Source organism: Ranitomeya imitator, chromosome 9 (genome assembly GCF_032444005.1).
Source record: "Ranitomeya imitator isolate aRanImi1 chromosome 9, aRanImi1.pri, whole genome shotgun sequence".
Taxonomy (NCBI): Eukaryota; Metazoa; Chordata; class Amphibia; order Anura; family Dendrobatidae; genus Ranitomeya; species Ranitomeya imitator.
Genome location: NC_091290.1, coordinates 131,707,935 through 131,733,919, shown reverse-complemented (window position 1 = coordinate 131,733,919; position 25,985 = coordinate 131,707,935). Strand labels below are relative to the sequence as shown.

The 25,985-nt window shown below is 46.1% G+C and overlaps 1 protein-coding gene across 1 annotated transcript in view; it reads left to right on the top strand.

Moving 5' to 3' along the window:
• Positions 1 to 25,985, top strand: part of CMTM4 (CKLF like MARVEL transmembrane domain containing 4) — a 43,774-nt gene that overhangs the window by 11,440 nt on the left and 6,349 nt on the right. The window contains exon 2 of the mRNA XM_069738914.1: positions 24,193 to 24,369. Coding sequence (XP_069595015.1) covers positions 24,193 to 24,369 — 177 coding nt within the window. The remainder of the gene's footprint in view (positions 1 to 24,192; positions 24,370 to 25,985) is intronic.

The window sequence follows — 25,985 nt, the reverse complement described above, 5'->3', positions numbered from 1 at the left end:
TATACACTGTGCAGGGGAGAGGGAGCGGGCATTACTGTGCAGGGGAGCTGTGTACACTATGTATACACTGCAGGAGAGCTGTGTACACTATATACACTGTGCAGGGGAGAGGGAGCGGGCATTACTGTGCAGGGGAGCTGTGTACACTGTATATACACTGCAGGGGAGAGGGAGCGGGCATTACTGTGCAGGGGAGCTGTGTACACTATATACACTGCAGGGGACCTGTGTACACTATATACACTGTGCAGGGGAGCTGTGTACACTATATACACTGTGCAGGAGAGCTGTGTGCACTATATATACACTGCAGGGGAGCTGTGTGCACTATATATACACTGCAGGGGAGCTGTGTACACTATATATACACTGTGCAGGGGAGCTGTGTGCACTATATATACACTGTGCAGGGGAGCTGTGTACACTATATACACTGCAGGGGAGCTGTGTGCACTATATATACACTGCAGGGGAGCTGTGTGCACTATATATACACTGCAGGGGAGCTGTGTACACTATATATACACTGTGCAGGGGAGCTGTGTGCACTATATATACACTGTGCAGGGGAGCTGTGTACACTATATACACTGCAGGGGAGCTGTGTGCACTATATATACACTGCAGGGGAGCTGTGTACACTATATATACACTGCAGGGGAGCTGTGTACACTATATATACACTGTGCAGGGGAGCTGTGTACACTATATATACACTGTGCAGGGGAGCTGTGTGCACTATATATACACTGCAGGGGAGCTGTGTACGCTATATATACACTGTGCAGAGGAGCTTTGTACACTATATACACTGCAGGGGAGCTGTGTACACTATATACACTGTGCAGGGGAGCTGTGTACACTATATACACTGTGCAGGGGAGCTGTGTACACTATATACACTGTGCAGGGGAGCTGTGTACACTATATACACTGTGCAGGGGAGCTGTGTACACTATATACACTGTGCAGGGGAGCTGTGTACACTATATACACTGTGCAGGGGAGAGGGAGCGGGCATTACTGTGCAGGGGAGCTGTGTACACTGTATATACACTGCAGGGGAGAGGGAGCGGGCATTACTGTGCAGGGGAGCTGTGTACACTATATACACTGCAGGGGACCTGTGTACACTATATACACTGTGCAGGGGAGCTGTGTACACTATATACACTGTGCAGCAGAGCTGTGTGCACTATATATACACTGCAGGGGAGCTGTGTACACTATATACACTGCAGGGGAGCTGTGTGCACTATATATACACTGCAGGGGAGCTGTGTACACTATATATACACTGTGCAGGGGAGCTGTGTGCACTATATATACACTGTGCAGGGGAGCTGTGTACACTATATACACTGCAGGGGAGCTGTGTGCACTATATATACACTGCAGGGGAGCTGTGTACACTATATATACACTGTGCAGGGGAGCTGTGTGCACTATATATACACTGTGCAGGGGAGCTGTGTACACTATATACACTGCAGGGGAGCTGTGTGCACTATATATACACTGCAGGGGAGCTGTGTACACTATATATACACTGCAGGGGAGCTGTGTACACTATATATACACTGTGCAGGGGAGCTGTGTGCACTATATATACACTGCAGGGGAGCTGTGTACGCTATATATACACTGTGCAGAGGAGCTTTGTACACTATATACACTGCAGGGGAGCTGTGTACACTATATACACTGCAGGGGAGCTGTGTACACTATATACACTGTGCAGGGGAGCTGTGTACACTATATACACTGTGCAGGGGAGCTGTGTACACTATATACACTGTGCAGGGGAGCTGTGTACACTATATACACTGTGCAGGGGAGCTGTGTACACTATATACACTGTGCAGGGGAGCTGTGTACACTAAATATACACTGTGCAGAGGAGCTTTGTACACTATATACACTGCAGGGGAGCTGTGTACACTATATACACTGCAGGGGAGCTGTGTACACTATATACACTGTGCAGGGGAGCTGTGTACACTATATACACTTTGCAGGGGAGCTGTGTACACTATATACACTGTGCAGGGGAGCTGTGTACACTTATTATTATTATTATTATTATTTATTGTTATGGCGCCATTTATTCCATGGTGCTTTACATGTGAGGAGGGGTATACATAATAAAAACAAATACAATAATCTTAAACAATACAAGTCACAGCTGGTACAGGAGGAGAGAGGACCCTGCCCGCGAGGGCTCACAATCTAATATATATATATATATATATATATATATATATATATATATATATATATATATATATATATATATATATATATATATATATATATATATATATATATATATATTATACACACACAGTGTGCAGGGACGCTGCGTACACTGTACATATATATTCAGTACAGACCAAAAGTTTGGACACACCTGGTCATTTAAATATTTTTCTGTTTTTTCATGACTATGAAACTTGTACATTCACACTGAAGGCATCAAAACTATGAATTAACACATGTGGAATTATATACTTAACAAAAAAGTGTGAAACAACTGAAATTATGTCTTATATTCTAGGTTCTTCAAAGTAGCCACCTTTTGCTTTGATGACTGCTTTGCACGCTCTTGGCATTCTCTTGATGAGCTTCAAGAGGTAGTCACCGGGAATGGTCTTCCAACAATCTTGAAGGAGTTCCCAGAGATGCTCAGCACTTGTTGGCCCTTTTGCCTTCACTCTCGGTCCAGCTCACCCCAAACCATCTCGATTGGGTTCCGGTCTGGTGACTGTGGAGGCCAGGTCATCTGGTGTAGCCCCCATCACTCTCCTTCTTGGTCAAATAGCCCTTACACAGCCTGGAGGTGTGTTTGGGGTCATCGTCCTGTTGAAAAATAAATGATGGTCCAACTAAACTCAAACTGGATGGAATAGCATCCCGCTGCAGATGCTGTGGTAGCCATGCTGGTCCAGTATGCCTTCAATTTTGAATAAATCCCCAACAGTGTCACCAGCAAAGCCCCCCCACACCATCACACCTCCTCCTCCATGCTTCACGGTGGGAACCAGGCATGTAGAGTCCATCCGTTCACCTTTTCTGCATCGCACAAAGACACGGTGGTTGGAACCAAAGATCTCAAATTTGGACTCATCAGACCAAAGCACAGATTTCCACTGGTCTAATGTCCATTCCTTGTGTTCTTTAGCCCAAACAAGTCTCTTTATTGTTGCCTGTCCTTAGCAGTGGTTTCCTAGCAGCTATTTTACCATGAAGGCCTGCTGCACAAAGTCTCCTCTTAACAATTGTTGTAGAGATGTGTCTGCTGCTAGAACTCTGTGTGGCATTGACCTGGTCTCTAATCTGAGCTGCTGTTAACCTGCGATTTCTGAGGCTGGTGACTTGGATAAACTTATCCTCAGAAGCAGAGGTGACTCTTGGTCTTCCTTTCCTGGGGCGGTCCTCATGTGAGCCAGTTTCTTTGTAGCACTAGATGGTTTTTGCCGCTGCACTTGGGGACACTTTCAAAGTTTTCCCAATTTTTCCGTCTGACTGACCTTCATTTCTTAACGTAATGATGGCCACTTGTTTTTCTTTACTTATCTGCTTTTTTCTTGCCATAATACAAATTCTAACAGTCTATTCAGTAGGACTATCAGCTGTGTATCCACCAGACTTCTGCACAACACAACTGATGGTCCCAACCCCATTTATAAGGCAAGAAATCCCACTTATTAAACCTGACAGCGCACACCTGTGAAGTGAAAACCATTCCCGGTGACATCTTGAAGCTCATCAAGAGAATGCCAAGAGTGTGCAAAGCAGTCATCAAAGCAAAAGGTGACTACTTTGAAGAACCTAGAATATAAGACATATTTTCAGTTGTTTCACATTTTTTTGCTAAGTATATAATTCCACATGTGTTAATTCATAGTTTTGATGCCTTCAGTGTGAATGTACAATTTCCATAGTCATGAAAATACAGAAAAATCTTTAAATTATTAAGTGTGTCCAAACTTTTGGTCTGTACTGTATATAATGTGCAGGGGCATTAGTATTTGCAAAAGTGAGAATGTTTTAATGCAGACTGTGGAGACCTGGGTGTCGTAACCAGTGCCTTCCCCCCTCCCATCAATCCCGTAATGAAACACACACAGTCCTAGGTGGGTTGAACAGGTCGGTCACAGTTTATTAATTAAATAATCGGAGAAAGGGCAATTACATATCGTAACGAGCGGCTCGCGCCGAGCTCCTGTCCGTGATCGACAGGGGAATTGGCCCAACGAGCGGTTACGACCTTTGCCCTCCTCCGCTTTTTCCGCTGTGACTTAATAAAGGTTACCAGGGTTTAGTTCTATCAACATGCGTAATAATTTTTTTTTTTTTTTTTTAAACTTACAACATAATTCACACATTTACATTCTCCTGCGGGTTAGTTTAATCATTAGCCTTTAAAAGGGAGGGTGGGTGGGACAAAAGCTTCCAGGTGTCCCGCCGAGAGTGAAAGAGAAAGTTCTCGGCCGGACACCTGGATTTAACCCCTGTAGGAGTGGCCGTAGGACCCCTCCCCTCTAGTGCCCACTGGCCGGCTGGGGGTCTTCCAATTAATGCATCACTAAGGGGGAGTGATGCTAGGGGGGATCTGGCACACACCACCTTTTCGTGCTGCTCTCTATGTGCTCCCCAGTCAGAGACGCGTTCCTTATACAGTACCGCGTCTGCCAGACTGTGGAGACCTGGGTGTCGTAACCAGTGCCTTCCCCCCTCCCATCAATCCCGTAATGAAACACACACAGTCCTAGGTGGGTTGAACAGGTCGGTCACAGTTTATTAATTAAATAATCGGAGAAAGGGCAATTACATATCGTAACGAGCGGCTCGCGCCGAGCTCCTGTCCGTGATCGACAGGGGAATTGGCCCAACGAGCGGTTACGACCTTTGCCCTCCTCCGCTTTTTCCGCCACGGAGGATCCCGTGTATTAACTACGCGGGACTCCGACCCCACCCCTCGATGTTAGGGCCTGTTCAACCCCATCCTGTAAACCAGACAGAAAAATATCGAGGCCAATGTCCGTTAGGTGAACTCCGTCCGGTCTTAGTTGTGGCGTGTTATCCCCTTGTAGCTGGTGGTGACGAATCACGATACCGCCTCTTCCTCTCACATATTTTCCAATCCGAGCATTGAATTTACCCCTTGTCCGTTCTATGGCTCTTTTATCTCTTGCTCTTCGCCAGACGGCCCGTGGTGTATTATATCCGACCACACCAGTATCATGTTCCTGTAAAGACAGCTGAACCAATACATATCCGTTGTCACCCATTTGTACAATTCGGCCACCTTTTGTATCCATATCCGTTGTCAACCATTTGTACAATTCGGCCACCTTTTGTTTGCCAAGGTCATTGCCACCCGCGTGTACCACCATTACCACAGGGCTTTCCGCCCTCCTTGCTATGCCAACCATCTCCTTGAACACCTGTTTCCACTGGAGGCCTCTGATACCCCTCCAGTTAACTTTTATGCCCGGGAGGTAAAGATTTGTTCCTCCTGGCCGCAGTTTGGCCCTCTCCTTGGCCCAGTACACGTAGGAATCTCCTACAACCCACACTTCCACCCCTGTAAGAGACAACACATGTTAATAAAGCAAGTCAGGTCTTATGTATCTGGCGAAGTATGCGGACTTCCAGCGACCCATTCTCTGCGCCTCGGCCTCTGACACTCCTGCCTTAGCTGCCGCTGTGGCCGCCCCTATGCGGAACGAATGTGTTCCGTACTCCTTTGGATTAGCGCCGGTTTTTCCCAAGCATAGCTTGAACATCGCCTGGAATTGGTACTTGGTCAGAGGGGACATGTCTTTATGAGTGAAGAAAAAATCTACCAGCGTGTCTTATCACGGCGTATCTTCTAACCATTTTTAGCGGACAAGCTGGGCCATCTGTAGAGTTAACTAGGACCCATGTGCCCCTACCGGTGGGATCGCATTTGGACTTTCGAACCATGATGCGCAGGGCGTCGCTGCATATATGCGCGGGGCGTCGCTGCATATAACTATGCCCTCATTAATTAGGCCTCCTTCCGACGAAGCAATCAGTTCCTGCAATAGTCTCAGTGAAATGGGGAGGCGACATTCCTGGCTTGGCTGAAGCCTTTTCCCACCTTTTATGGCTTGTCTTATGCAGAAGGACTTAGTTACGTCTACCCATCCCAATAGTTGAAAGAAAAATGCTAGCCCCGATAATTTCCGTTGTGCCGAGGTACCCGACGCCCAGCCTTCCCTCATCCGTAATAACAATTTGCTTGTAACCGCGCTTCGTGCTCCGTCGCATTCGTCGACTGGCCTACCAATAAATAAAGAAGAAATTTACTTTTACTGGGGATAGAACCCATGTTTCCCACTCTTCGGTGAAAGAGCTTAACCACTCAGCCATCAGCTGAACTGGCTGAATTAGTGAGCACCACTCCTCCCAAGCCTTACCATACACCTGCTAGGCCCGGATTAAGGGCATCAATGTTTGGCCACTGTATCCCACAGGGACACAGGATACCCAGGGGTTGCGCGTTGGGCTGCTGGATTCTGAAAGCCTGCCAATTGGAAAACAACAATGGGTTATTGATATTATCATCTACTTCCGCCACCACGGTGGCTCTACACCAGATATTGTTTTCAAGGCATATCATCGCTAGCCGGCGCAAGAGAGCGAGTATGGGCAAGGATGAAGAAGACATGTGATTTAAACTCTTCGCTGTTTTCGTATTTTTAGTTTGAAAACGAATGTTCATGTTTCTCAACAGATCAGCCCATATCTCCAACGCTGCTACTACCGCAAACAATTCCCGTAGGGCCGGGTCTTGCCCCCACTTTGTTGTCGTCCATTTCTCTGGCCAAACAGATTTGCACCATTGTTTTTTATAGATTGCAGCGAAACCCTCTTTTTTGTTCCACCCTATTGTCAGACCTAATTCCTTGCTTGTGATCTCTCTAGCCATGACGCACGTGTGACCATTGTACGCTTGTAGGAGCGTCTGCCATACTAGCAGATCCGCTTTTAGCGAACGAGTGAGCCTAATTCTATGGCCGGGCTGAGAAGCGCCTTTTGTTGCCAGAGATAGTCTGCATGAGAATGCTCTGCCGACCGGCATTACGCGGCAGGCGAACGTCAGTAGACCCGATAACGCCTGCATTTGCTGTAGGGTTACCTTCTTAACTTCGCGGAAGCCTTTCGACATTTGTTGGGTTTTTTGTATTCTATCCTCTGGTAAGTGGAACACCATCATGTTGGTATCTATTTCGATGCCCAATAAGGGCAATACCTTACATGGTCCCCCCGTTTTTTTTTTTTTTTTTTTTTTTTTTTTTTTTTAGGTGACAATGGCACGCCGAATTTGAGTGAGATAGATTTGAATTTTTCTTGTAAATCGGAGCAGAGATTAAAATCACTGGGGCCGACGAACAGGAAATCGTCGAGGTAGTGAATTAGGGATTTACTGCCCGTTTCGTACTGAACTACCCAATCTAGGAAGGTGCTGAACAGCTCGAAATAGTGACACGAGATGGAACATCCCATCGGGAGGCACATGTCGAAGTAATAGTGTTGGTCCACTTTGCAGCCCAGAAGGTGGAAACATTCGGGGTGCATGGGTAGTAAACGGAATGCCGATTCAATGTCGGATTTGGCTAGCAGGGTGCCGGGTCCGGCTGCCCGGACTAATTCTACCGCTTTATCGAAAGACACATACGAGACAGAAGCTTTTTCTGGGGAAATAGCATCGTTAACCGAATCGCCCTTTGGGTGAGATAAATGATGGATTAAACGGTATTTACCGGGTTCCTTTTTTGGTATGATGCCTAACGGAGAAATTTTAATGTTTTTGAAGGGGAGCGACTTAAAGGGGCCGGCTATTCTACCCAATTCCAGGTGTCCCGCCGAGAGTGAAAGAGAAAGTTCTCGGCCGGACACCTGGATTTAACCCCTGTAGGAGTGGCCGTAGGACCCCTCCCCTCTAGTGCCCACTGGCCGGCTGGGGGTCTTCCAATTAATGCATCACTAAGGGGGAGTGATGCTAGGGGGGATCTGGCACACACCACCTTTTCGTGCTGCTCTCTATGTGCTCCCCAGTCAGAGACGCGTTCCTTATACAGTACCGCGTCTGCCATTATTACCGTACCTACTGCAAAGTCATATTTTACACATGCTTCATTAGTATTTGGTCCCATTGCCCTCAACCCCTTAGTGACAGAGCCAATTTTGTACCTGATGCCTGGGCCAATTTTTACAATTCTGACCACTGTCCCTTTATGATGTTATAACTCTTGAACACTTCCATGATTCTGAGTGTTTTTTTGTGACATATTGTACTTCATATTAGTGGTAACATTTCTTCGATATGACTTTCGTTTATTTACGAAAAAACAGAAGTTTTGCAAAAAATTTTGAGTTTTGCAGTTTTCAAACTTTTCATTTTTGTGACCTTAAATCAGTGATGTCACACAAAATAGTTAATAAATAACATTTCCCACATGTCTACTTTACATCAGCACAATTTTGGAAACATAATTTTTTTGTTAGGCAGTTATGAGGGTTAAAAGTTAACCAGCGATTTCTCATTTTTCCAACAAAATTTACAAAACCATTTTTTTTAGGGACCACCTCACATTTGAAGTGACTTTGCGGGGGTCAATATAACAGAATTTTCCCAAGTGTGACACCATTCTAAAAACTGCACCCCTCAAGGTGCGCAAAACCACATTCGAGAAGTTTATTAACCCTTCAGGTGCTTCTCGAGAACTAAAGCAACGTGGAAGGAAAAAAATGAAAATTTTTACTTTTTTCACAAAAAAATTACTGTAGACCCAAACTTTTTTTTTTTTTTTTTTTCAAAGGGGTATCAGGAGAAAATGGACAACAAAAATTAATTAATTAAAAAGCAGCGTTGAGTAATAAGTTCCCTTAGCTGCTGCCAATAAAAGGCGTATCGGCAGTCGTTAAGGGGTTTTACAGAATGTCTTGGGTCAGACGTTTGGGATCTCCTTCCACAAGCTTCTCACAATAGTTGGTCGGAATTTGTGCCCATTTCTCCTGATAGAACTGGTGGATATTGACACAATCTTACCAGCTTCCACCATCCTCTTCACAAGGTATTTTGCTTTTGTCCTTGGGTTGATATGCACATGTCTGAACAAAGCATTTCTGGGACACAGAACACATCTCCTTCCTGAGCTTTATGATTTTGGACATTCCTATCTTGTTTGTACTTGCGTATAACTGTTTGCAGCAGATGAACGAGGCACCTTCAGCTATCTTGAAGTTGTACCCAACGAAGAGCCAGACTTGTGCAAGTCCACAATTCTCTTCCTGATATCTTGGCTGATTTCTTGAGACTTTCACGTGATGCTACATAAAGAAGCAGTGTGTTTCAGGTGCGCGTTAAAATACATCCACAGATGTGTCTCTGATTACGGCTACTTTCACACTAGCGTCATGTGACGGATGTCGCAGTGCGTCGTTTTGGAGAAAAAACGCATCCTGCAAAGTTGCCTGCAAGATGCGTTTTTTCTCCATAGACTTGCATTAGTGACAAATTGCCACACGTCGTGCTTTTGGCGGCCGCGACGCACAAAAAATGTTCAATGTAACGTTTTTTGTGCGTCGGGTCAGCCATTTTCGACCGCGCATGCGCGGACGAAACTCCGCCCCCTCCCTGGAACTCACAATGGGCAGCGGATGTGTTGTAAAACTGCATCCGCTGCCCACGTTGTGCTAATCAATCACACTGTCCGTCGGGCCAACGGTTTGCGACAGCCCGTACCGACGGACTAGTGTGAAAGTAGCCTAACTCTGATGCTTCCAAACACATGACATGACATGGGCAGTCCTGAACATAGTGATCTTGATGTATGTAATCTTTTGACTTTGCAGTAAGTAATAAAAATGCCTTCAAACTTTCTCTCTTTCTAATTATTTTGATATTAATAATTATGGTAATCCTAATTGATCTAAAACGGGAAATGTTTATTCTGATTTCATGTTAGATATTGATAAAAACATGCATATTTGTCTTTTTATATAGGGTAAGTAAATTTCTTACATTTTGCATGGGCGCTGCTTACACTATACATATATAATGCACGTTGCAGATTTGTCATTTTTTTTTTCAGTGCAGTTTTGTCACTTTTTTTAGTGCAGTTTTGTCACAAAACCTGCGTTTGTTTTTTTTTCTGCCAAGAGATGCAAAAACGGTGCAGAAATGTCTGCACCAAACACGTTAGGTGTGTACATAGCCTTACAGTTGTGATGTAGGACAGGGCGGCGGATCTCATCACCGGTTTTTCTACAGGATTATGACTTGGTTGGATATTTGTAGCTACTTTCCCATGCAGGAAACTTTTTCATTACATATTCCTTATTCAGATCATAGGTTGTCTGTCTAATGGAGGACAGGAATCCTGACAGTGCGCACAACACATGCTGTCATGATTCAACAGACCTTTGTCCCAAACATGAACAACCCCTTTAAGGCTTTCATACACATTAGACAAGGGGGTGCAAAACCTTTCTTAAACGAAAGGCCATATTGTCATACTGAACCAGTCGGAAGGGCAGCAAAAAAAAATTGAAAGGAATACTTGCATGAATACATCACCAGAACCATCATCAGCACATTAATACATCATCAGGACAAAGTGTTGAGTATTTGAGAAGGGTTTTGAGAGCTTTTCTCCAGAAAATTGCATCAGAAACTCGACCAAATCCTCCTAATTTTTTAGTTTTAACATGGGACATTGTGCTTCTGTGGATGGATCCATAATCAATACATGAATGCAGCTCCAGAACCACCGTCAGTACATGAAGGCAGCGCCAGAACCACCATTAGTACGGAATACATCACCAAAGTTAGTACAGTGATCAGTTGCAGTTTCATGTCATCTCCATATACACTTGTATCACATTATGAACTTGCAACTCCCAGTATGTCCTTAACAAATGGTAAGGATATAATGGGAGTTGTTGTGACAGCAGAGTGTTTTATCTTAACCAGACGTCTATTTTCAGTAAAGGTACCATCACACTAAGCGACGCTGCAGCGATACCGGCAACGATGTCGATCGCTGCAGTGTCGCTGGAGAGCTGTCACACAGACAGCTCTCCAGCGACCAACGATGCCATTTCCCTGGTAACCAGGGTAAACATCGGGTTACTAAGCGCAGGGCCGCGCATAGTAACCCGATGTTTACCCTGGTTACCAGCGTAAAAGTAAAAAAAACCATACACTACATACTTACCTTCCGCTGTCTGTCCCCCGGCGCTGTGCTCTCCTCTGCTCTGTGTAAGCATAGCTTTCCGGCTGGCCGGCGCTCACAGTGCAGAGAAGCAGAGCGCCGGAGGACAGACATCGGAATGTAAGTATGTAGTGTTTGTTTTTTTAATTTTTACGCTGGTAACCAGGGTAAACATCGGGTTACTAAGCGCGGCCCTGCGCTTAGTAACCCGATGTTTACCCTGGTTACCAGTGAAGACATCGCTGAATCGGCGTCACACACGCCGATTCAGCGATGTCTGCAGGGAGTCCAGCGACGAAATAAAGTTCTGGACTTTCTGCAGCGACCAACGATGGCACAGCAGGGGCCTGATCGCTTCTGCGTGTCAAACTTAACAATATCGCTAGCTAAGACGCTGCAACGTCACGGATTGCTAGCGATATCGTTACAATGTGACGGTACCTTAAGCTAGGAAGAATGGACTGTTATATATATGTTGAATTTTCAATTTATGTGTTTCTTCTTTGGGTGGCCAAGAAAACACAGACTTTCGTTCATATAAGCATGTAATATTGACTTGGAAGATGATGTTTATTGTGACGTATTGTGCGGTTATCCTGGATGACTAGAGACGCAGGAAAATTGAACAATGATGTTTGCTGACATGTTGATATCATTGCTACGTCACAAAAAGCAACGATATCGTTAACGAAATCGTTATGTGTGAAGGTACCTTTAGTCTTCCGCTCCTATATGGACCGCTTGCTGTTTCCCGCTGTCTCCTTGCCACCTCTGCGGCGCTTGCTACGGCATCAATGTGATGAGGTCACAGTGTGGTGACCTCATCATGCGGCTGCTTATTGGGGCGAGGGCTGATGAGCGCTGCTCTGCCCCAGTCTTGGTGCCGAAGTGTTCAACTGTATTCATGTCTGCAAAGACCCAAGTGCAGTTGAATATAGGAAGATGAGAACAGGCGTTGCCACATTCTCCACTGGCCGCTTGTGGTGCAGAACTCCATTAGACGAATGATGGCCGAACTTGCAGATATTCAATAGTCCTTGTATGATTCAGTACCTGAGATGAGGCGAGGTAAGGGGGAGGAGGGAGATGAAGCTGCAGTCTGTGTGTGAGAGGGAGGGAAGAGCTGCAGTGAGGGATCGTACAAGCACTGTGACTTCTACTTTGAGTCTAAAGGACACAACCCTGGATGGGCAAACTCTGGCAGGGTGGACCACTAATGGCTTCTGCTGGGCCTGCAGTTCCTCTGGACGTTATGGGTGAGCGTACAACCTTGGTTATATGGTGAATTCAGGTTTCGCCACTTCTCATGGGGTCCTGCGCCGATTCTGGTGCTCACTGGTATTTGGATTTCAGCTTGTGAACGCTTTGCCCTTCTGAAGGGTCACAGTCTGAGCACATGGCTGCATTCCTGCGAGGTCTGATGATGAACGCGCCGTAGATTAACTCGTTCCCTGGCTACAAAAAAAGGAAATTCTAACAATCGTGGATTATGATGAAAGCAAATTCCTCCTCGCATCAGGGACTGAGCTTGGAAAAGCCGCGATTGGGGGGCTTCCAGAATTCTGACCTGTCAGCAAGGCAAAATATGTGGGGGGGTCAGAGAACTGAAAAGAAGGCTCCGAGCTGTCGCTGGTGATGGGGTTGTCCTTGAGTCAAATGATTGTCCTTGGTTAGATTTGAACCAATAACCCGAGCAATGGAAACCTACAATGCTAACCTGTCGGAATAATGTTTATTATTGCATATATTACAACTACTATATTTACTGTTTATTGGTGTATGAGTCTCTGTCTCCAACAATAGTGTTATATTGTCAAAAATACATTGTCTAAAAAAAGAGTACCAGGACGTTCCGGCTCACTGTTCACACTGTGTGTAGCTGGAGCACATTCTGCTTTCACTTTACAATCGGGCAGACGAGATGCTAAGACCCCGAGCTGTAAGAAATACCAGTTGTAAGCTGCGTTATCTTTCTTCATGAATAAATATATCTTCACTATTGAACAGTGGTATTTTATAGGTAGGTTATCAATATGACTACCAGCAGCAATGCCAAGATCATGAAAGAGAAAGCTAGATGCCCAAGGCATCAAATCAGTTATTTGCTTTTAATTTCTGAAGTGTACCTGAGAGGTGAAATCTCATTATTGTTGGTCAGAGTTGGACCAATCACTTCAGTGCTAACCACTGAGCCACTGCATTACCCGGCAACTGCCAGTGTGCTACACTATAAGCATCACCAAGCCACCACCATGCATCACTGTAGGCAGGATGTTCCGTTCAGTGTATGCTTCATTTTCCCTCCCTCAAACAGTACATAATGACACTTGGGTTACATCATAATGACGCTAACACTTTGGGTACAGGGTAATAACACTGATACCTATAGAGAGTAATGATGCTGACAATTATGGAACAGAATAATTACACACTGATTCTTGGGATATATGGTAATGACACTGAAACTTGGGGTTCTCCTCTTTCTGGCTGGATGTTCATTTATTTCTCATCATCCATTAGTGACAATAACCCTGAGTGAAGAATGAAGCTACATTGTATCTCGCTGTTTGTACCTCCTCATACTGGTTTAAGCATGGTGAATCTTCTGATTTTCCTTTTCTGTAGTTTATGCTCATCCTAGAGCCGGTCACGATGTGATCATCGCCTCTTTGCACCATGATAACAATTATCGACAATCTAAATGTAAACAATTTTTTTTGAGGTGTGATATTTATACGAGGTCGAGATCTACACTGTCCTGGAGTCCAGAGAATTATCTACTATAACAATATGTATAAGCATATTGACCATAGAGTCATTCAACTCAGTCACAAAGTGTTTTGAATATTAAAACCAAACCTTTATTCACAAATAAACAAAACAATACAAAACATTAAAACGGTGCCTCAAAATCAAACTACACATTGTGTCAAGGTAAGCGGCGGGAACTGCAGATATATTATATCCAATATAGATTTAAATAGTCACAAAACCGATGTTTCTTCATAAATAATATCACAATCATATAGTGACATTAATAAAATTGCTCACACATCCATTCATGGTAAGTGCTTAATTGTTAACAGTGGCAGTGCACTAGAAATAATAGCTCATGGGCCACCAGTGGTCCACTAAAGAGAGAAAATACTCTAGACCCCGGGTCTATCCATTCCTACAAATATACAAATCAACAGAGATTGTCAAATATTGCACATGTCCCAAAATATTGGTAAAATCCAGGGCCAAAAGCTCCTGCCATCAAAGGAACACCTCTGAGCAAAAACAATGCTATTAGCACCGGCCATACCGATAGCACCCCTGTCCTATGACCACCTACACATACAAGATAATGGGCAATCTGCCCAATACATATTACCTGAATGAGCTCGCAGTTCCCCAGCCTCGTGGCACGCTATCGCTTGACAACCCCGACGCGCGTTTCGCACTCGCTTCCTCCTGGGGGCTTATTTGGAGTGTGACTCATTCTTGATTTGAGGAAATGGGTTGGTGCTTTATGTTTATAGTATAACAATATGTAGTATATAACCGCAGCTCACATGTAAAACCTGCACTGGAGAATAAAGATATGGGACCGGCCGGACACGGTGGTGAACCGTCCACTGACCCACAGCGAGGATAAGGCGGTGTCACGATCCATTTTCGGATTAATGGCAGCTCTTGTTCCACTAGCCAGGGTAGTGCTAGGTGACAGTGAGGGACGAGGTTCCTGACGGCGGTGGGGGGAAGGACCCACTTAGGGCATTAGGGGAGTGCAGGGTCAGTCTCGGGTTTGAGCAGGAGGTGTCCATCCCTCATTTCCCTATTAGTAGGGCCTTCCTCTCCTCATTTCCGTCCTGTTGTGTGTGTGTCGTGCCGTCCGCTGAGTTACCCCCTGTGGGGTCGCTACATATCATGACAGGTGGCCGCAGGGCACAGCGCTTTGTATATGGTATCATGCATATGCATCTGCAGGACTGGATTGCTTAACATAAAAATGGTAAACTGGTAAGGAATACCCATTTAATCATTTAATTATTGTGATATCAAAAGTTCTGTAGCTTTCTCATATAATCTCTGCTTCAATCCTATCTATCCATAATGCTTCCATCACCCATCTACATCATCTATCAGCTATCCATCTTATGGAGCACAGTGCGGCTGTAGAAGACCTGACTCGTCTCTCGGGGCCCGTTTCGTCCCTTTTTCTTCCACATACATTTATACGTTTCTCTTTGCTTCTCTTGGCACCGCCAGGCATGAACACAACTGATGGAGATTATCTTGTTGAAGCTGCTTCACACCTCTTTCCTATTCATCACATGCACTGTGTTGTGCACACGCTGCAGCTGGAGATAAGAGATAGTCTGCAAGAGGGACATGCTGGAACTCTGATTTACAAAGTGAGGAAGTTGGCTATTTCTGCCAGAACCCCTAAAATTGATTCCATCTTGAAGAGACGTGCTGGAAAAGGGGCAATTGTCGGAGGTTTGGCTTACTGACTCCACAGTCCTGATTTTGTGTGACTGTGTGGGTTTCCTCCCATGTTCTGAAGACAGACCTGTAGGAGATATGACCCCTGATGGGTGCAGTGATGTCTGTAATGTTCTGTACAATCAATATGCTTATTTATTATGCTTCATAAGAACGATCTCACGTTGCAGACATTATTGCCCCATCAGGACTCACATCCTATCAGTATGTCTTTGGAAGTTCAGCTGCTCATACTCTGCTCCATTCATTGTTTATGGGACCATCTGGGAATGCAGAGCTCCATTATTTCCAGACAGTCCCATAGACAATGAATGCAGTGGAGGAGAAGCCCGTGCACCTCTGCTCCATTCAAGAATGGGATGGATCTAGGACACTTGTGCACCGAGCTCTGGAGACCTTGTCGTGGAGATTATTACGTGATGTTTTCTAGTACGTGGACGTGTCAGAAATGTCCCACAGTGAACGACCGCCTGCGCCGCTCTCTTGTCTGAGAACACAGAGACTACAAGCCTTTTGTTCCCATCTCATAGATCGGTGCACAGCCTGCTGTTGCTGGTGGTTAAGCAGCCATGTGGCAGCATGGTAACACTGTTACTTTCTTTTTCTTGTTGCTATTTTCATTGGTTCAGCTCTGACCAAGAACAATGAGATTCCTCCTCAGACACATCTCAGAAAATGAAATCAGTGACCACAAGGGACCTGCTCTTCCGTTTCATGACCTGTTCGTGGGTACTGATAGGCATATTGATGACCTAGCCATCAGGTAATTCTATGGTGGCTCAGTGGTTAACTCATTTACCTCTCAATGCTTGGCTCCTTATTTCAATTCTGACTGAGGTCTGAGTAATTCTCCCTCTGAATTGTACTTTAAAAATTGCAAATGGACCTGCTCTAGTTTTTCCTGATCTTCCCATTTTTGCTGCGAGAATTATCAATGACTTTGCCAAAGCTTAACTTCTGAGCAGCACGGTAGCCCAGTGGAAAGCACTGGTGCTCTGCAGCATGGGAGTCCAGGGTTCTAATCCCACTTTGGGAAATTACAAATGGACCTGCTTTAGCTTTTCCTGATCTTCCTATAGGTGCTGGTAGTAATATCAATGCCTTTGACAAAGGTTATTTTCTGAGCAGCACGGTAGCCCAGTGGAAAGGACTGGTGCTCTGCAGCATGGGAGTCCAGGGTTCTAATCCAGCCATGGACGACATCTGCAAGGAGTTTGTATGTTCTCCCCGTGCTCAGATTGTCGGCCACCCGTTCTCGAAAAACATACATGTAAGGGCGAGTGATGGAAGTTCTGTGGCTAATGATGTGTCTCCTGAGCAGCATCCAGGAGGGCTGCTTGCCTGCCTCCCCCCTTTGGGCAAGTATCTTGATTGGATTAATGTTCTGGCACAATTAGCAACATATTGATTTGTATATATAAGCAGCTCAGCACAAGCTGAGCTGTGAAAAAGTCTTTTTGGGACTTAGGAAAAATTTTCCCCCTTCTATCCATATCATTTCAATAAATTCTCATGTTCCTCCAATCCTCAGAAACACAGGACAGGAGCTGCTTACCCAATAGACACAGGGAACACCACAGCACCTCCATCGTATGTCTTTAGAGCATGGGAGGCCGACAATCTGAGCACGGGGAGAACATACAAACTCCTTGCAGATGTCGTCCATGGTTGGATTAGAACCCTGGACTCCCATGCTGCAGAGCACCAGTCCTTTCCACTGGGCTACCGTGCTGCTCAGAAAATAACCTTTGTCAAAGTAATTGATATTACTACCAGCACCAATAGGAGGAGCAGGAAAAACCAAAGCAAGTCCATCTGCAGATTCCCATGGTGGGATTAGAACCCAGAACTCCCATGCCACAAATCGCCTGTGCTGTCCACTGGGCCACGATGCTGCTTCAAATCTACCTTGAAAAATTCCTATTGTTTTTCTTGACTTGATCTTCTCATTGGTGTTGGTAGTAATATCAATGACTTTGCCAAAAGTTATCTACTGAGCAACACAGTGGTCCAGTGGAAAGCGCTGGTGTTCTACAACATGGGAGTCCAGTGTTCAAATCCCACCATGGGTAATTGCAAATGGTCCTGCTCTACATTTTCCTGATCTTTTTTGGTGCTGGTAGTAATATCAATGACTTTGCCAAGGATTATCTTCTGAGCAGCACGGTAGCCCAGTGGAAAGGACTGGTGCTCTGCAGCATGGGAGTCCAGGGTTCTAATCCCACCATGGACGACATCTGCAAGGAGTTTGTATGTTCTCCCCGTGCTCAGATTGTCGGCCTCCCATGCTCTAAAGACATACAATGGATGTGCTGTGGTGTTACCTGTGTCTATTGGGTAAGCAGCTCCTGTCCTGTGTTTCTGAGGATTGGAGGAACATGAGAATTTATTGAAATGATATGGATAGAAGGGGGAAAATTTTTCCTAAGTCCCAAAAAGACTTTTTCACAGCTCAGCTTGTGCTGAGCTGCTTATATACAAATCAATATGTTGCTAATTGTGTCAGAACATTAATCCAATCAGAATACTTGCCCAAAGGGGGGAGGCAGGCAAGCAGCCCTCCTGGATGCTGCTCAGGAGACACATCATTAGCCACAGTACGTCCATCACTCGCCCTTACATGTATGTCTTTCAAGAATGGGAGGCCGACAATCTGAGCACGGGGAGAACATACAAACTCCTTGCAGATGTCGTCCATGGTGGGATTAGAACCCTGGACTCCCATGCTGCAGAGCACCAGTCCTTTCCACTGGGCTACCGTGCTGCTCGAAAGATAATCTTTGTCGAAGTCATTGATATTACTACCAGCAGTTTTTGGAAGATCAGGAAAAGCTAAAGCAGGTCCATTAGCAATCTCCCATGGTGGGATTCAAACCCATGACACCCATGCTGCAAAGCACCAGTCCTTTCCACTGTGCTACCGTGCTGCTCAGAAGACAATCTTTGGAAAGTCATTGATATTACTACCAGGAAGATCAGGAAAAACTAAAGCAGGGCCATTTGCAATTTCCCATGGTGGGATTAGAACCCTGGACTCCCATGCTCCAGAGCACCAGTCTTTTCCACTGGGCTACCGTGCTGCTCGGAAGATAGCATTTGCCAAAGTCAGTGATATTACTACCAGCACCAGGAAGATCAGGAAAACTACAGCAGGTCCATTTGCAGTTTCCCATGATGGGATTTGAACCCTGGACTCATATGCTGTAAGCCATAAGCTTTCCACTGGGCTACTGTGGTGATCGAAATAAACCCTTTGGCAAAGTCATTGATATTACTACCAGCACCAATGGGAAGATCAGGAAAAACTAGAACAGGTCCATTTGCAACTTCCCATGGCGGGATTTCAACCCTGGGCTCCCATGCTGCAAGGCGCCTGTGCTTTCCACTGAGCTACTGTGCTGCTCAGATGATATATTTTGGCAAAGTCATTGATATTACTACCGGCACCAATGGGCAGATCAGGAAAAACTAGAGAGTTACATCTTCCCATGGTGGAATTAGAACCCTGGACTCCCATGCTGCAAAGTACCAGGGATTTCAACTGAGCCACTGTGCTGCTCAGTAGATAGCGCTTGGCAAAGTAAAGTCATTGATATTACTAACAGCACCTATGGGAAGATCATGAAAAACTAGAACAACAGAGAGGTAGTATTAGTCAGAATTGAACTAAGGACCCAAGCTTTGAAATGTAATGGTGGTAACTAGGGTTGAGCGAAACGGGTCGGCCAGATTCAGAAGTCGCCGACTTTTGGCAAAGTCGGGTTTCATCCGACCCGAACCCTGTGTGGGGTCGGCCATGAGGTCGGCGATCTTCTGATCTGGAATCGGAATTCCGATACCGAGTTCCGATATGTTTAAGATATCGGGAATCGGTATCGGAATTCATATTTAAGTGTAAAATAAAGAATAAAAATAAAAAAATATTGATATACTCACCCTCAGACGCGCCCTGGTTCTCACCGGCAGCCTTCTTTCCTAAGAATGAGCGCCTGAAGGCCCTTCGATGACGTCGCGGCTTGTGATTGGTTGCGTGAGAGGTCACATGGGCGGTCACGCGACCAATCACAAGCCGCGACGTCATCTAAGGTCCTTCAGGCGCTAATTCTTAGGAAGGATGCGTCCGAGGGTGAGTATATTCCTAATAGGTATATACTCACCCTCGGACGTGCCCTGGTTCTAACCCGCAGCCTTCCTTCCTAAGAATCAGCGCCTGAAGGACCTTAGATGACGTCACGGCTTGTGATTGGTCGCGTGACCACCCATGTGACCGCTCACGCGACCAATCACAAGCCGCGTGTCATCGAAGGTCCTTCAGTCGCTCATTCTTAGGAAGGAAGGCTGCCGGTGAGAACCAGGGCGCGTCCGAGGGTGAGTATATCAATATTTTTTATTTTTATTCTTTATTTTACACTTAAATATGGATCCCAGGGCCTGAAGGAGAGTTTCCTCTCCTTCAGACCCTGGGAACCATTAGAAACCCAATGCACTGCATTGGGTTTCGTGTTTCGGCCGACCCCGACTTTTCTATAGGATAGGCCGATTTCACTCGACCCGACTTTTGAAAAAGTCGGGAACCCGATCCTATAAAAAGAAAAGTCGCTCAACCCTAGTGGTAACCACTGAGCTGCCTGAGAGTTTGTTTCTGGCCAGATCATCTATATGACTCTCAGCATTTATGGGAAGGTCAGGAAAAACTAGAGCAGCTACCATTACAATCACTGACTACAATTTCTAAAGTACACCTGAGAGGAGGAACCTCATTGTCCTCAGCCAGAGTTGACCCCAAGACACCAGCAGTGCTAACACCTGCGCCATCATGCTAACTAAGGCTGGGTTCCCATTGCGTTATGGGACCGCGTTAAACGGACAGCGTTGCACGGCGAAATTAACGCCGTGCAACGCGGCCGTTAACGCGCCCATTCACGCTAATGGGAACGCGCTACACTAGCGCGTGCCATGTTCGGCACGCGCTAGCGACGCGCCGGAGATTCCTGGCGCGCCACAGACGCTGCTTGCAGCGTCCGGGGCGCGCCCGCGGTCCGTTCCCCGCTCTCGCAGATCAGGGATCTGCGAGAGTGGGGACGTTACCGCGACCCCGAACGCGGCCCCATAAAAAACATTGCGTTAGCGCAATCCGCTAGCGCTAAACGGATTGCACTAACGCAATGTGACCCTAGCCTTAGCGCTAATCTCTGGGTAACTCATCAATATGACTCCCGCCACCTACGGGAAGGTCAGGAGTAACAGACATAGCTGCCCAACACATCTAACCAATCTGTTCATTGATTTCAATTTCTAACCTGAGGTGGAAAGGACTGAGCCATACATTGCCTATGTGTGAGGACATGCTGGGAGTTGTAGTTTCACGACAGCTGGTGAGCCGAAGTTTTGGGGGTGACCATCACCCGACCACTGTCACTGACCCCCGTGACGGGAAGTCGCTGTCTGTGCATTAAGCTATAGACATGTCTGCCCTTTAATTCCGCAGCAGCTGGAGGAGGAAAACCTCTGTTCCAGAAATAAATGGCTTGCGGTCTAATGAGGGGAAGAGCGGCCCAGACGGAGGAATGTGGAGCTGGCTCCCTGGTCTCCAGAAGCAACACAACAAACTTGTGCCGAATTCTGTGTCCTGGGCAGGGGCCGCAGATAGTCCACATCGTCCGGGCGCTGGACGCCCATGATGGTGGTGGGAATCAAAAGATGAGAACCTGGCTGGATCCAAACGGGGAGCAGCTGTAATGTGGCTGACCCCCCTGAGACCCCCAAATGTGGAGCTGCTGGTGATCACCTGATCACTAATGGGGGGATTCTTCTCTCCGATGTCCACATGACAGGTTTAGCCCAATGTGTTATGTCTTGTGCGTGGGTAGCTGCTGCGAGACCCCACGGGACCACCCTTGGTGGAAAGTGGCAGCTGATGTAAGGAATCTCACGGCTTGTGGAAAAATGGTATGCAAATGAGCTCTCCTCCACAAGGGAGAAATCTGTCTTGTGTTACCTATTGGACAAAGCTTCGTCTATCACCCAATTTTAGGGGGGCTAAGGGCCACAGCATTAAATACATTAAAAAAAGACTCGTGTTATTTTTGTGAAATCCACCACCACACATAATGATGCATAATGCAGCAGCCCTCTTGGAGAGTCTTTTATTAAATCGTTGACAAAGTCCCAGGTTTGTAATCACTAATAAAGAAAATATAGAAATCCAAGTAAAATGTCTCACTGAGATTGCACAGCATATAGGGTACGCTGAGACTGTTGTATATACAGCACATAGGGTATGCTGAGACTGCTGCATACACAGCACATAGGGTACGCTGAGACTGCTGTATACACATTACATAGGGTACTTGAGACTGCTGTATACACAGCACATAGGGTACTCTGAGACTGCTGTATACACAGCACATAGGATATCCTGAGACTGCTGTATATACAGCACATAGGGTACTTGAGACTGCTGTATACACAGCACATAGGGTACTCTGAGACTGCTGTATACACAGCACATAGGATATCCTGAGACTGCTGTATATACAGCACATAGGGTATGCTGAGACTGCTGTATATACAGCACATAGGGTATGCTGAGACTGCTGTATACACAGCACATAGGGTATGCTGAGATTGCTGTATACACAGCACATAGGGTATGCTGAGATTGCTGTATGCACAGCACATAGGGTACGCCGAGACTGCTGTATGCACAGCACATAGGGTACGTTGAGACTGCTGTATACACAGCACATAGGGTTGGCAGGCTCGTTAATGCATGCAATGCGTGACCACCACTAAAATCCCAAAGCTGTGACTTGCTTCTGACCGTTCTGCAATGTGGTTGTCAGGACTAGTTGGCCGGGAATTGATAGTTTACCAACTTACAAAAAGATGTCTCTTAGAACTCTTAAAGGAGCTGCATAACATTAGGTTTTTCCCTTGAAACAGCGCCACTCTAGTCCATATCGGGTATTGCAGCTCTGCAATAGTCATTTCCATGTATCCTAATTTCCTAACCTGTGATCCTTTAGTAAGAAAATGCTCCGAGTCTGGGGACTCATTATGTATGAATCCTTTGTATATCTTGGAGACGTAGCTTCTCGGGAAGTAGAACCCCTTTCTTCAAGCTCCCCAGATGAGTTTACATTGGCATCGAGTGAGACTCCTTATTTAACCTTCTGAGTCTAAAAAAGACGACGTGCTGCGAATCGCGTTAGAGGCAAAAGTACAATCAATATCTGCATCATACTGGGCTACGTCGCTGAATAGATGCCTGTCACGGGATGTATCTAAGCTGCAGATGAAGGGATGTTCTTGTGAGGACACGGTGGTAGCCCTATGTGTAGAGTGAGCGGACCTGTCTATTTCTTGTATCTTCTTCCTATGGAGAATATTTTATCTTTACAAAGATCTGATTCCATTCAGAAGTGACATTTTGGCTTCTTGCGGCCACCACTAGAGGGAGCTCACTGCATGCCGTATACATTGCTCTCCATAGTAAAGCTCCCTCTAGTGGTGGCAGCCAGAATGTTGTTTGTTAATCCAGTGCAGGGGATTTGGAGCTCTGTAAACCATTTTTGACCTCAATAAACAAATATTAAGGGGGAATTCCCAGAATCCAAAGTGATCCCTTTTGGGAATACCCCGATGAAGAAATGAATACGCATGGTACTTATGGATTGATCCCTACTTTGAAAAATAAATGACATTTGTCAGTGTGGATCAGAGGGAGGGAAGGACGTTGGGTCCCTGCATCAGAGAAGACGGGTTAGAAATGTTCTCTGCGAGCCGCTGAGGTCTGCAGCGTGTGGTCTATTAATTATCCGAGGAGGAAGGAAACCCGTAATTATGTTCCCAGATTCCTCACATTGGTTTCCTTGAGAACGGCTCCCTGGTGGTGCTCGCGGCCCTGCTGGGCTGGAGGTACCGGGGACAGAGCTGATCAAGTATTCAGAAGAGGAAAATTGTTAAAATCTTGCATGCTGGGAGTTGCAGTTCGCTCCTCTAATTCCCATATTTCGCCTCCTCAGTCACTCGGCATTTCGCCGTACTTTATGCATGATTTCATGCTGCTCCCTGTTTAGCGGGCTCGTTGGTAGATGGTGGGCCGGGAGTCTGCGGATTTAATCCTTTCTGACACTCCATAAGGGGAAATATTAACTTCTCGCTTCCGTCATCGGAGGCCCTTTAATGCTTTGTGATGGAGACTCCTTGGGGAAAGTCTTGCTATCTATTATCTATAGCCAGCACGAAGGTGGATGATTTCTACTGTTCCATCCATATTTTATTTTTCTGATACGTGGAGGGGGGGATGGGAACAAAATCATGAATTACATAACTGTGTTTATGGGGACATATGGTCCGCGTAATCTCAGACATATGACATTTTATTGACTGGTTCTAGGGATGGTGACCGCACTAATTTGCCGCCTCTGTTTTTTTGCCGCCCTAGGTCCTGGCTCTCCTTGCTTTCATCTGCATTGAGACGATCATGGAGTGCTCGCCGTGCGAAGGCTTGTATTTCTTCGAGTTTGTCAGCTGCAGCGCCTTTGTGGTGACCGGCGTGCTGCTGCTCATGTTCAGCCTGTCCCTGCATGAACGAGTCCCTCACATCAACTGGATCCTGACGGTGAGTCCTCGGCAAAAACCCAAAGGTCAATTCCTTCTTCTGTGCAACGTCTCCTCTCCCGCGTCCCACCGCCGATCCGATCCGTTAGATAGGGGATAACTTCCAACACCTTCTAACCCACCCGAAGGATCGATAGGACCCCCACGGGCCGTCACCTGAAGGCGCAGGCGGTCGGGGGTTCTGCTTTAGAGAAGTAAAATGTCCTCAAAAACCCTGAACTTGTTGACTCGGCGCTCCGTGCTGAATCCCTCTGTGCTGCGGGCCCAGATGTTGCGCAGGACGTCAGTGGGTTGCCGTCTCGGGGGAAATCTGCCGCCTTTGATTCTCATTGTCTGTGCCTGTGATGTGGGCTGCATTCGGATTCCTGCTCTGAGGCATCTGTGAAGTATTCCTGTCGCCTGTGGAAGGATATGGCTTCTTGGGGTGCGCACCCATGGACCCCCATCTCTCTCCCCGGTGTAATCTGGCGCTTTGCGGCGGCCCTGTGGGATTTATTGTCCCGGCCCGTTAATGAAGATAATGGAAGGCATGTGTCGGCTTCCTGTCGGGGCCTCTCCCGCAGATAACTTAACCCAGGAGCTCGCAGCGAGGGCTGGCAACAGGCGCAGGGCGTTTAATGGCGTGTGAAAAGGATTTGCTTGTGCAATAAGTTTTCCCCGCCGCCCTATCATTCCATGCTGCTCGTTTATACGGAAGCCATATTACCGCCATATAGTCCTATACAAGGCAATGGACCCCACTGCCCGCAAGGAATCGCCCCACAAGTAGAACTGTCAAAGGGTTAACGTCGTCAGCATAATCTCCTATACCATTAGTTGAGGGTGATCAACAAAAAAGGTGTAAACCAGTGCAGTGTCACCAATATGGATATGAATGGACCCAAAGGGGTGTAAGATTTCTTACGATCAACAGAAAAGGTGTTTGTAAGAAATGTTACACCCCTTTGGGTCCATTCATATCCATGTTAGTGAGACTGCACTGTTTTATGAACTTGAAAATAAAAAAAATCAATCTCCAGGTAGTGCCAAAGGGGTCTCCATAGAGTTTCTAAAGCAAGGAAAAATTCAAGATTAAACTCTCACGTGATCACATCAGAAGAGTCTAATCTTTCATCCTGCCTCTTTTTCTTTTTCTGGAACAAGGCAGGTTAGAGAATTCCGACCCCTTTGGCACGGCACAGAGATTTCACTTGGGTTCAGTAAGCCAATTCAAACGGTGGAGTCACAATAAAACAAAAATAGAATAAATGCCTCTCTTTCCTGTTGAAATTCTTCATTTATTTTGTTATTTTTTGCCAAAAAGAGAAATTTCCGCACAGTGTCAAAGGGGGTTAGAGCCGAGGCAGAATCCAAGGTGAAAATGTCATTTGATCTCATGCAGAGGCCGGTTCTGGAAATGAGGCAGGATCCAAGATCAAAGGGGAAAGCTCCTATCCCTTTGTCACTGCTCAGAGATTTCACCTAGCCTGAAATGAAGCACGCAGTTGCTTATTTTAAGGAAGTCTCCGTGCAGTGGCAAAGGGTCTATGATGCCTATAGTCCTATTCTGCAAATAGGTGGCGGTCCAAGATCAGACGTCATCATTTACCCGTGGCATCTTGGACTTGGATCTATAGA